Here is an 11,921-nt window from a genome sequence, read left to right on the forward strand (position 1 = left end):
AAAAAAGATTTATTTATTGTTAGGAGTGGAGAGAGGAGAGATGGCTCAACAGTTAAAACCATTTGCTGCTGCTCTTGCAGAAGACCTAGGTTTGGTTCTCACAGTCACATGGTGACTCACAACTTTCTGTAACTCCAGCTCGAGGGTACCTGACATCTTTTGTCTTCAGGTTCTGCATGCATCTGGTGCATCTATGTACAACAGGCAAAATGCTCATGAATTAATTTTATGATAGCAGCTTAAAACAGGGCTTTTGTTTGTGAAAAAATGGCATAAAATATACAGATAATAGGGCTGGAGAGATGGCTCAGTAGATAAAGCATAAACCTGAGCCAAGTTCAAGTCCTCAGAACCTATATAAAGTCATGCATGTTAGCCTATGTCTATCCCAGTGCACCGATGCCAGGGTATAAGGTAGGGACAAGAGAATTCCCAAAGCTCAAAAGCCAGCTAGCCTGTTCTACATAGCTATGAACAGTGATAACAAAAGACACCCTATCTCAAACAAGGTTGGTGAGGATTGATATCAGAAGTTGTCCTCTGACTTAACACATATACCATGTACTATGTGCTCACACACACATACCATATTCATACACACATATATGCAATTACACACAAAATAAAACATATACATGTTTTATTATATTATATTATATATATTATATTATATTATATTATATTATATTATATTATATATATTATATAAACGATAATTAAAATTGTCGTTTAAAGAATTACCCAGAGTGGCTGGAGAGACGGCTTACCAGTTCCGAGCACTCACTGCATTTGCAGAGACCAAAGTCTGTCCTAGGACCACATCAGGCAGCTTACAAATTTGCCTATAAATGTATAAGTCACTGAAATTTTGGAAGGAATAAATAAAACCTTTCACCAGCAACATTTTAATAATTCACTTTCAGCATTGTTATGATCTTTTTCTCTTCCTCCTCCTCCTCCACCACCACCATCTCCATGCTGGTGATGAACCTAGTGGCTTGCCTATAAAACCAGTTCTAGGGGCTCTTGATAAACATAAACTCATGGAGGTACACATTTGTACACATAATAAAAAATATTAAAATAATTATCTCAGGGGAAAGACTAGAAGAAAAAAACTTCGTCAGTGCTGAGACTATAGTTGAGTATTAAGCATTTAATAGCAAGTGTGAAACTCTTAATTTGGTGCCCCAGAAACTCCTCTCCAAAAACTAATTTTGTCAGGGCTCTGTAGAGGTGGAACTTCATGGTAGGGTGCTTGACTGCGTTCACTAGACCTGTCTTTTATCACCAGCACTGTTTAAAGAAAAAAATAATCATAAAAATGCTGAAAGTGAATGTATTAAAATGCTGTTGGTGAAAGGTTATATTTTTTTTTCTTCTAAAATTTCAGTGATTTATATTTTGTTTTACTTAAAGTATAGTTTGGAACGCTTTTGTAAATGGTAGGTGGTGATAAATTGCTGCAGACCTTACCAGCAGTGCTTGAGTTATCCAGTGAGCTGTGTCCTAACACTGATGTTTATGCTCTGCCTAGGGATGGAAGACCTCAACTTGCTTTTTTGTTTTGTACAGGGTTTCTTTGTGTAGCCCTGGCTGTCCCAGAACTTGCTCTGTAGATCAGGCTGGCCTAGAACTCACAGAGGTCTGCCTGCCTCTGTCTCACAAGTGCTGGGATTAAAGGTGTGCACCAACAGTGCTGCACATCTGAACCTCAACTTCTTTACCTTTGAATTTCCTATCAACACCAGAATAAAACATTCTCATATTTATAAATCAATAAAAAGCAAATTTTTTATGTTGAAACCTGTTTTGTGAGCTTACCTTTCTCTACATGAAGCTTGTCATCAGGGTAAACCTGTGTATGAGTTTGCCCCTCTCAGCAGGACACCTAGCTCTAGGAAAAAAGCCTGAGTTTTTGTTTTTTTTTTTTTAACTTTGTATTGATTCTTTGTGAATTTCACATCAAGGCCCTCAGTCCCACTCATCTCCCTGCCCCCTTATATCCATCCTTCACCCTTGCAACCTCCTTCCAAATAAAAATACAATAAACAAAACAAAAATAACAAAAACAAAGGAGAGGAAACCTCTTGTCATGGAAGCTGTAGTATGTCACAGTGTGTCCCACAGTCTGTTCCCTTTCATTGCAATGAGTCATTGCTCTGGTTCAAGATCTCTGCCTTCTGCGACACCACTGATATTGTATCCTCATCAGGACTCCTGGTTATCCTGTTGTTGCCCTGTGTCATGGAGATCCTACAGTTTTGGAAGAGCAGGACTGGTCCTTTGACACGTCCCAACCATTTACAAATAATAGAGATTTTTCCGTGGGTCATCTCAGAGCCCTGGATCTGGGCCTGAGCGGTAGCATAGCTGGTCAGCCCACTCTGGCTTTCTCTTCTCCACACTACGAGAGGGAACTCTCCAGCATTGCTCTTTCTTGGCCATCCAATGCCACCATCAGCAGGAGGGAGAGTCAGCTCTCTTGCTATCATGCCCTTGGGGACCACCTCACAGCACCCATGCCTTCAGAGCCAGTTTCACTGTGATGCCCAGATTAGGTGCAAGGCCCACATTTCTGATTGCTACAGCCACTGAAGGAGCAGGGCTAACTCCTGCTCTCATGACCCCAGGGCCAGTTCTCTCAGCTATTGTAGGTGTCAAGGGGGCAGGGGGCAGGGAGGGCATCACTCCTGCAACCATGCCACCTCATGCCAGATGAGTGCAGGCCAGCTCTCCCGAGTTCTGGACTTCAGAACTGGCTCACCTGTACCCTTTGACCAGGGCCAGCCCTACTGTACTGCCCAGGCAAGGAGCAGGGCTAGCATTCTTGCTCTCATGACCCCAGGGCCACCTCTCCCAATTGCCACAGGTAGCAAAGAGTAACTACGTCACCTTACACCAGAGAATGATGAGTGAAGGGGCCAGCTCTCTCATGTTCTTGTACTTGGGGCTGGCTCACCTGAGCCCTGACCAGAGTCATCTCTGCTGTGCTGTCCAGGTGATGTTCAGGGCTAGCTTTCCCAAGCTCCTGACCCTGTTGGTAGCTGTCCTACCTGAGGTATCAGGGGCAGGGAGCATCACCTCTGCACCTGTGCTACCCCATGGCAGACCCCATGGCAGTGTCAGCTCTCCCACACATATTCTCAGGACTGGCTCACCAGGGCATCAGGGCCAGCTCTCAGAGCGCCACATCCAGTGAAGGGCAGGGTCAGTTTTGCACAGTCTCTAGACATCCAGGTGCTCCTTCATGGCTGCCCTGACCAGGGATATCCTCATGTTCTCTTGTAGCAGTATGAACCATGGGCATTGATAATGACCCTTGCCTCTATGGAGCCACAGACTCAGACATGGTCCTCAGCAGCAGCTCTGGCTGGGACCTCACCATGAGCCCAGGAAGCAGGGCTGGCAACTCACAACAGGCTACTCCTTTCCACCCTGGGGTCTCTAGTTCCATCTTCATAATACTTAAGCTGCTCCACTCTTTCTCTCCTATCTGACCACCACAGACTTACACGTTGTGGTGGCTCCTGGTGCAGGCTGGCCTCATGGCTGGCAGGCACCTGAATGGCATCTTCTGTCCCTTCTGTGTGGCAAGCAGGTGCAGATGTCTATGGCCTGCCTGTGTCACACACTGTAGGGCAGGTCTGTCTAGCTTTATAATCTGGCAATTGCAGCTTACAGGGAGGCGCTGGTTGAGGTTGGCTGTAGTGATAAAGCTGGAGCCCACCATCAACTCCATCACAGAAATCTGAGGATACATTTGAGTACGATGTAGAGACCAGATTCCCTCTGTATCAATTTAGACGGCAGAGACTGACTGGCTTCTAACGCAGCCGACCTGGGATCCTTCATGATGATCTCCATGGCTTTGTTGGGGGGCAGAGGTCCCAGGGTTGTATCAGTCGTAGGCTTCCAGGTCCAGAAAATGCAAGAGTTTTCCCAGCAGAGGGACTTGGGGAACTGACCCAGCTTGGTGAGGCAAGGACAGGAAGTATATTTTTATATTTGTCTCGTGTCCACGGTTCCGGCAGGTTCCTGGTGGTGGGTAAGGTGAAGGAGGTTCTTCACCTAGTAATTATTGCAGCCACATGGAAGCAAGTTCAAAGTGAAGTCCACTGCCCCATCTTCTGGAGAAGACCTCAGGGCTTCCATCGGGAGCAGGCATTTATTTTCTTTTAATTGTCTTAGGCTTAACCTGACAACATGGACAGAAGGCTTAAGCTTACCATTAACTTGCATGTCTTAATTATCTTTAACAATTTATAACAAGTTAGTACCTTTTATAAGATTAGGATTTTACAGATTTATTCCTATTGAGTTTGAGCCTTAAAAATTTCAATTGAGGATTCCTTAGCATCAGAATAAACTTTAAACCATAAAGTTCACAGAGAGACTAGGAGCTTCACTCTTCTGATTGTCTTCATAGTGCACCTTTACAGTCTCTCCACATAGCTGGAGGCACACATCTTCAGGTCAGTTTCTGCTACCTGAAAGGACCTTAGGAATTCATAAACCGTATTCATTAAACATGCTCCTTACCTTAAAACAATCTTTTTAGAAGCTTGTTCTTGAATATAGTTAGCAGTCATGGCTAATACAGTCATGTTTAGGGACACAGGTCGGGAGGAAATCAGGGGCGGAGCAAGGAAATGGGAGGGGCTCAGAGGGTTGAGTGCTGTGTTGACAAGAATTTCAATCCTGTGTGACTCTGGGTGGACCTAGAGATGTGTCAGAGAGAAGCTCAGGGTCAGTGGAGGGAAGTCCGTCCTCCACAAGATGGGACACCCAAAAGGGTGTAGGGAGGCTGCTTGATACCAGCACAACCTTGTGATAGACTCCACGGGCTGAGAGACAGAGCAGGCAGCTCTGCTGAGGCAGAAGAGGCAAATGGTTATAGTAGGTGAAGGGGAAGCAGCTGAAGAGGTGGACTTTGAAATTGGAGTTGAATATGGTAGGTGGCAGGAGCCAGCAGCAGTGATCTGACCTGGAAGGGTCAAACATGAACAGCTTGATTCAGCCAGGAGGGACAGGACCTGCTAGAGGGTTAAGTGTCCCTCCCAGATTTCAGGCACCAAATGTAAGTGATGGCACAGAGAAACTATGAAACCAGGCTGCTTTGTGGGCAGAAAGAAAGATTTATAGGGAACCAAACAGCCAAGGTCGTTAAGATTTCTGTTGCTGTGAAGAGACACCATGACTACAGCAAGTCTCCCACACCCATAGGTTTTTTTTTTTTTCTTTTTTAAATTTGTTTCTCATTAAGGATGGTTGTGAGCTACCATGTGGTTGCTGGGATTTGAACTCATGACCTCCGAAAGAGCAGTCAGTGCTCTTAACCACTGAGCCATCTCACCAGCCCTGACTACAGCAACTCTTATAAAGGAAAACATTTCATTGGGGCTGGATTGCAGTTCAGAGATTTAATCCATTGTTAGCATGGAGCATGGTGGCATGCAGGCAGACATGGTGCTGGAGAAGTTGCTGAGAGTTCTACATCTTGATCCACAGGCAGCAGCAAAAGAACTGAAACATACTTCCTCCAACAAGGCCACACCTCTTAATAGTGCAACTCCCTGTGGTCCTGTGGGGGCAATTTTTATTCAAACCATCACAGCCATCTGTAGGGGTGGGATCCGAGAAGAGCAAATGGCAAATAAGCAAGTAGATTTTACATGGCAGTCATCAGGGTGGGGTGCTGAACTGATGGGGGAAGGTTAAGGGAGGTTTCTATAGAATTAATGGTGGTTTCTTATCCACAGAAAAATCTTAAAAGGTCTGTTTTTCTAGTAAACAGGAACCTTTAAGCTTGTTTACACAGTAATAATCTTTCTGTTTAGGCACTGCTTGTAGGGAGAAAGGAATGGCAGAGATAGGGGTGGTGTGGGGCTTTTGGACCTGACAGTGAGCTCCCTGGTGTGGGTGCTGGGAATTGACTCAGGCCCTCCAGAAGACTCACCCTCGAGCCATCTTTTCCAGCCCCCTATTTTTTAAAATTTAATTAGTTCATTTTTATATGTATAGGGTGTTTTGTTTTGTTTTGTTTTGCCTGTATATATGTCTGTGTACCACAGGCTTGCCTGGTGCCTGAGAAGGTGCCTGGAGTTTACAGATGGTTGTGAACTGCCAATGTGGGTGCTGGAGTTGAACCCAGGCCCTCTGCAAAAGCAATCAGTGCTCTTTAATTGCTCAGCCATCCCCTTCAGCAGCCCATTTCATTATCTTAAGATATATGTATGTGAGGGCTAGGACCTTGCTGTGTAGCCCATACTATCCTGAACTACCAGTGATCCCTCTTTCTCAGCTTCCCAGGGGCTGAGGTTATAGGCATGGTCTACTGTGCTGACTTAACCTACTGCTTCAGTTTTAGACACTTATTTTGTATGTGCATGAGTACCTGTGTGTGTAGACTCAGAAGACAGCTTACAGTAGTTGGTTCTCTTTTTCTCCTGTGTTGGACCTAGAGATGGAACTCAGGTTGACAGGCTTGGCAGCAAGTGAGTCTGTCTATCTACTGAGCCATCTCAGTGGATCTAAGCCTATTTCCCTTTAAAGACCACATTAACAAACAGTAGATCCTAGTTGATTTCACATAACCACTTTCTGAAATTGTTAAGAGATAGCCTTATTCCTAAGTGGACCTTGTCTTCTTCCCTTCTTTTTGCTTCAAATGTAGTTAATTAGCAGGAGTAGAGGTAAATTTGAGCCCAAGTGCCTATGGAATTAATTTATGGACTCTCCTATAGAAGTTAGCTGCAAATGCTGTTGAATATCTTGTGTACTTGAAATATTTGTGTGTGACTTGTGATGAATTTTATAGCGTTAAAAAGAACAGGCAGTTGGATCATAAGTGAGAATTGAGCTGCTTTTTCTTTTAAAAAACAATTTATTTTGTTCTTTCATTGTTTCTTCCTCTTTCCTGCAGACTAAAGCATATGTTTGCAAACAATTATTGTTTTTACACTTATTAGTTTAGCATGTACGCACATGTACAAAGCAGAGGTCTACTCCTTGACCTTGTGGGTGCAGTTATCTGCTGAGTCTTGTTGCTAGATCTAAGTCTTTCCATTGCATTGAATGTGCTCCAGGACTCTGGGGAAGCTCTCCTCGTAGGCTCTTAATGGTGAAAGCCTGATAGTCGGTTTGTCTACGATGACTGTATGGGTACACTCACTGGCTGAGTGGGTATAGATTAAGAATCTTGGTGGCCTGGTATAGCACATGTATACTTGCAACCCCAGCACTGGGAAGTAGAAGCTAGGGAATTAGGTGGTGCTAGTATCTGGGGGATGCTGTGAACTGCATGCTTCCGGCATTTTTAAGTGTCTCAGCAGATTCTTCCATTTTGGTCGTAGGTGAACAGTCTGCATGTTGCTGACCCCGTGGAGACAGTGCTGCAGCTCCAGGACTGCAGCATCTTCATCAAGATTATTAACACCATGTGAGTATGTGTTCTCCAGACCTCAGCCAGTGTGGGGACTGACCAGAACACCAGGTGGGATTGGGATGTTAGAGGGCTAAGTGGGCCTTGACCTTTCCTTTCTAGTCAGTAGGCCTTTTAATGGAAGAGGTTTCAGTCTTGTCCTATCCAGAGACTTCCTACTCTGACACAGGGGGCTCTTCAAGGCCCCATTGCTTCAAGGCACAATACCAAGAGACTACCTCCAAGGACTTCCAATTTCCTGTCTCAAATTTAGTCTTCTGTAATCCTCTCTTCACCAGTCACTTCTGCCTTTCAATCTCATTAGTGTGGGGGGCGGGCGGGGGGCAGGCATGTGTGCGTGCGAGTATGGATGTTTGTGTGTCACTTCGTTGATGTGGAGTCAGAGGATACCTTTCGGGAGTTGGTTCTCTCCTTCCATTAAGGGTGGTAGGCATTAAACTCAGGTTATCAGACTTGGTGTCTACTGCTTTTTACCTTCGGAGTCTCCTCACTGGCCCAGCCAGGTGTGTTTAAGTGGATAAGGCTGAGCAGCCCAGTACAGATAATCCCACTAGGGTAGTTTGTGTTATCCTTGAAATTTGGTGTTAGGAGTAGGAGTATTTTACAGGGTTTTGAAACAACTTTAAAGGAACCATACACAAAAAACCTTTTTTTTTGAAAAAGGAAAGATATATTTCCTTGACTTGTTTGCAAAAGCAATAGGTGGTCCATGTTGTATGACTTTCTCTGGGAAGATGCATAGACATGACCAAGCACCTCAGATAGGGTGCTGGCAACAGACCAAAAACCATTCTGCCCGTCTACTGTGGGGAATCCACGAGTTTATTACTTACTTACAGGAGCACAGGTGACTCAGACAGTTGCACCACCCGAGCGTTCATGCTAGAATGGGTGTCATGGGTGTCAGACAGCTCAGCAAAAGTGGGTCTTTTGAGTTCCGTGTGCAGTTTGCTAGACCTTCAGGAAAGCGTCTCTTCTCCACGCTGCTTATACAACTCATAGGAAGTGTCTTGTTGGTGAGCTTCCTGAGTTTCTTCTGAATTTCCTTAGCCTCATTAGCATCCTCTGCTCTTCAGAAGAAGGCTTGTGAGGAAGCTCCTGCCCCACAATCCAGAGGTAAGGACAGGGTTTGTCCTTGCTTTAGCCACTCTAGGTTTATTCCTGGAGGAAATGTTTTCAAAGAGAAATTCAGTACCCATTTTCCACTGTAGAGTGCTGCCTGATTAGCCTTAGGCTGCCAGATATTAAGATCTCATATTAGACTTTACATCTGTGTCAGATACACGATGACACAGAGCAGTTGCCTTTGGGAAAACAGGCATTCTTAGGGTGCTGTGACTGTTACCTTTCTGATCGTCTCCTGGAACTGCTCTGAATCAGAAGGCTTGTTCTTAAGGGAAGGAGTACGGATTGGCAGGCCACTGGGCATTTTTATTGTTTGTTCATTTAGTGGGAAAATACATTGACATTGGCTCCTGGGGATTTTCTCTTTTGACCAGGCAGGCTCTTCACACAATGGCAAAAAGCAGCCACATTCTTCACCAAAATACCACAAAAACAGTTTCTACGCTATATATTGAAATTCTTTTTCACTGAAACCTCTTGGGCCAGATCCGCACCTTTCAAATCACTCTCAGCAACAAACTCTTCCATATACCTACTAGGATAGCTCATTAAGCCCCACTTAAATGACTCCACTGCTTTCCAAAGTCCCAAAATAAACATTCTTTTAAATAAAAGCATGGTCAGGCCTATCATAGCAATACCGTAGTCCCTGGTACCAACTTCTGTCTTAGTTAGGTTTTATTGCTGTGAACAGACACCATGACCAAGGCAAGTCTTATAAAGGACAACATTTAATTGAGGCTGGCTTATAGGTTGAGAGGTTCAGTCCATTATCAAGGCAGGAGGATGGCAGCATCCAGGCAGATGTGGAGCTAGAGAAGCTGAGTTAGCACTTCTTGTTCTGAAGACAGCTAGGAGAAGACTCGCTTTCAGTCAACTAGGAAGAGGGTCTTAATGCCCATGCCTACAGTGACACCTACTCCAACAAGGTCAACCTCCTAATAGTGCCACCCCCTGGGCCAAACATTACAAACCACCACACTCTTCCCCCTTGTTTCTCTCTTCTGTGCGTTGGCTGCTAGGCACTTTGGGGAAGGCAAGGCTGCTCATCAAGAATGAGTGCTTCTTAGCACCACCTCTTAGAGTCCTTCGCCATTTCTTCTGTGCCTACTGTGGAGTGTGGGAACTTTGTCCTGTCACTTCAGACCCTCGGCATCACCCATTTTGTTTCATATTTTGGCCCTGTTTTCTCTTCTCATGGGCTTCTCTCTTCACTCTACTTTGGCCGTGTTTCCCATGTTTTCTGACAGTTAGAGTTGAGCCACTCTAACTGTTTAACATAGCTTCCCATACATTTTGCCATTTCCTCTCAGAGGTTCCCACAAAACTTTATTGTACTGCAAATGGCTTAGCTGAGTGCCACGTTTTATAGAAGGACCCCATGCTCCAAGTCAGCATTTCTTACCCAACACACATTTTCATCAGAGTAAAGTCGTGTTCTTGAATTTTCTCCTGCCTCCAGGCCTAAACAGACTAGAACAGACTGGGCCTAAAGGGGAGGGGAGGCTGTAGGGAAGCAGGGAGGCTGTAGGGAAGCAGGGAGGCACAAATGGCTGAGTAGTCTTGTCCTAATGTTTGCTTTTTGTTTGCTTTAGCCATGACACTAAAGAGGGACAACAAATCCTACAGCAGCCACTACCAGAAAGACTGGACTTTGTTTGCAGTTTTCTACAGAGTAAGTGTCTTAACTGGCTGGATAGCTTCAGCTCCTGGGACTTGGGGACTCAGTCATGGGTGTCTGTCTTTAAAAAGGTTAGGGTCCCCAACTCTAGCAGAAAGACAAACAGCTGCATCAGCCTCCCTGGGTCCACCAGCTTACTTTTAAGAAAAATGTCTCTTCAGTCCTAGAGTCCGTGTCAGGCCCAGATAGCTGAGAGGGTTGATACCACTTTGGTGATATCAGAGTTCTCCCTATTTTGAAGAGAAAGGAAGGAAAAGGATCATGTTATTTCCCTTGTAAGTAAACTCCTTTCCATTGCAAGAAAAGTATTATTCTTAGGTAATTGCTTACATACAAAGTAAAGGGGCTGGTTTTTTTTTTTTTTTTTTTAGACACAGGTTCTCTGTCTCTGTGTTGTGGAAATAACAATTGCTCATCAGGTTAGTGGAAGGATTAAATAAGAATATTTGTGAAACTTGGGGCACAGAGCATGTCAGCTCCCATTCCCTGGTCATTTTTGTATCGCAGAAGTGTCATCTTTAACATTGAGCTGCTTGCCTGTCATTTCTACCTCAAGAGAATTATAGGGCAGGTGAAATTTTGTCCCTACTGTGAAACAGTTCTGGCAGCATAAGGGCACGGTGTCCTCGGTTGCTCTTACTGGACTCACTTGTAGACCATCTCTCTTCAGCCTTAGTTGAGACAGGACTCTAGAGTGATCTCATGTCTCTGGCTCCTTCCGTGGAGCTAAGGGATGGAGCCAATAAGCTGACAGGTAAGTGTAGGTCTTGAGTTGTTTTGCTAATGGCCTAGCAGTTGTCTTCTTGCACTATCCATGGGAGCATTGGGTGGCCCCAAAGCAGAGCTGACTTCAGGTGGGAATAGAAAGAAGGCAGGTGAGAGCGAGAGCAGTAGGAATAAGGGGGTAGTCTCCTTGGAGACTGTACTTCTGTTTCTGAAGTTGAGTTTTGAGAGTTTAGTGTTTGCTACATGGTTGTCATTGCAGAAAATCGGAAACATCCTTCATCTACACAATGCCTGGTATCTGTGCAGAAAGTGATAGAGGGATCCGAGATGGAGCTGGCCAAGGTACCTGTGGGATTCCAGACTTGGGTGGCAGAGAACGTGGAGGGGTGTCGAGTGCTTTCTTTCTGGGGCTCTTCAGATGTAGAGGCAAGACCAGCCAGTTGGCTGAGTCAGAGGCCATTTTTGTCTAAGGATTCTGTAAGCCCATGATCTCTGACAAACAACTTTACTTGACCAACACTGATACCCAGGATGGAAGGTTGGTTCTCACTCAGTGGTCATCATATTTTTCTTTCAAGCTTAGTTGACTTCATTTCTTTTTCTGGTGTGAATAATCCCTTAAGTTTTATGCTCAGTTATGTTCCATAAGTTGAGGAATTCAGCTGTGTAGAAATTTTTGCACTATGAGCATCAAGCCCCTGAATTTATTTATTTATTATTATTGTTATTGTTATTATCGTCATCCCTGAAACAGGGTTTTTCTGTGTATCCCCGGCTATCCTAGAGCTCATTTTATAGACCAGGCTGACTTCAAATGAGATCCACTGCCTTTGCCTCCCAAGCGCTGGGATTAAAGTTTTGAGTCACCACTTGCCTGCCTGGTGAGTGAGCCCTTGGATTTATTTTGGAAAAAAAGGAGACTCCTTGTTTTTTTTTTTTTTTTAA

General features: G+C 44.6%; 1 protein-coding gene across 7 annotated transcripts in view; it reads left to right on the top strand.

Annotated features, from left to right (window-relative positions):
* Numa1 (nuclear mitotic apparatus protein 1) overlaps positions 1-11,921 on the top strand; it is a 76,099-nt gene that overhangs the window by 41,176 nt on the left and 23,002 nt on the right. For all 7 annotated transcript variants that reach the window (XM_021166222.2, XM_029479350.1, XM_029479347.1 and 4 more), the window contains exons 3-5: positions 7,356-7,441; positions 10,165-10,244; positions 11,236-11,318. In XM_021166222.2, the coding sequence (XP_021021881.1) occupies positions 7,356-7,441; positions 10,165-10,244; positions 11,236-11,318 (249 nt within the window). The remainder of the gene's footprint in view (positions 1-7,355; positions 7,442-10,164; positions 10,245-11,235; positions 11,319-11,921) is intronic.

The sequence above is a fragment of the Mus caroli genome, chromosome 7 (assembly GCF_900094665.2).
Source record: "Mus caroli chromosome 7, CAROLI_EIJ_v1.1, whole genome shotgun sequence".
NCBI lineage: Eukaryota > Metazoa > Chordata > Mammalia > Rodentia > Muridae > Mus > Mus caroli.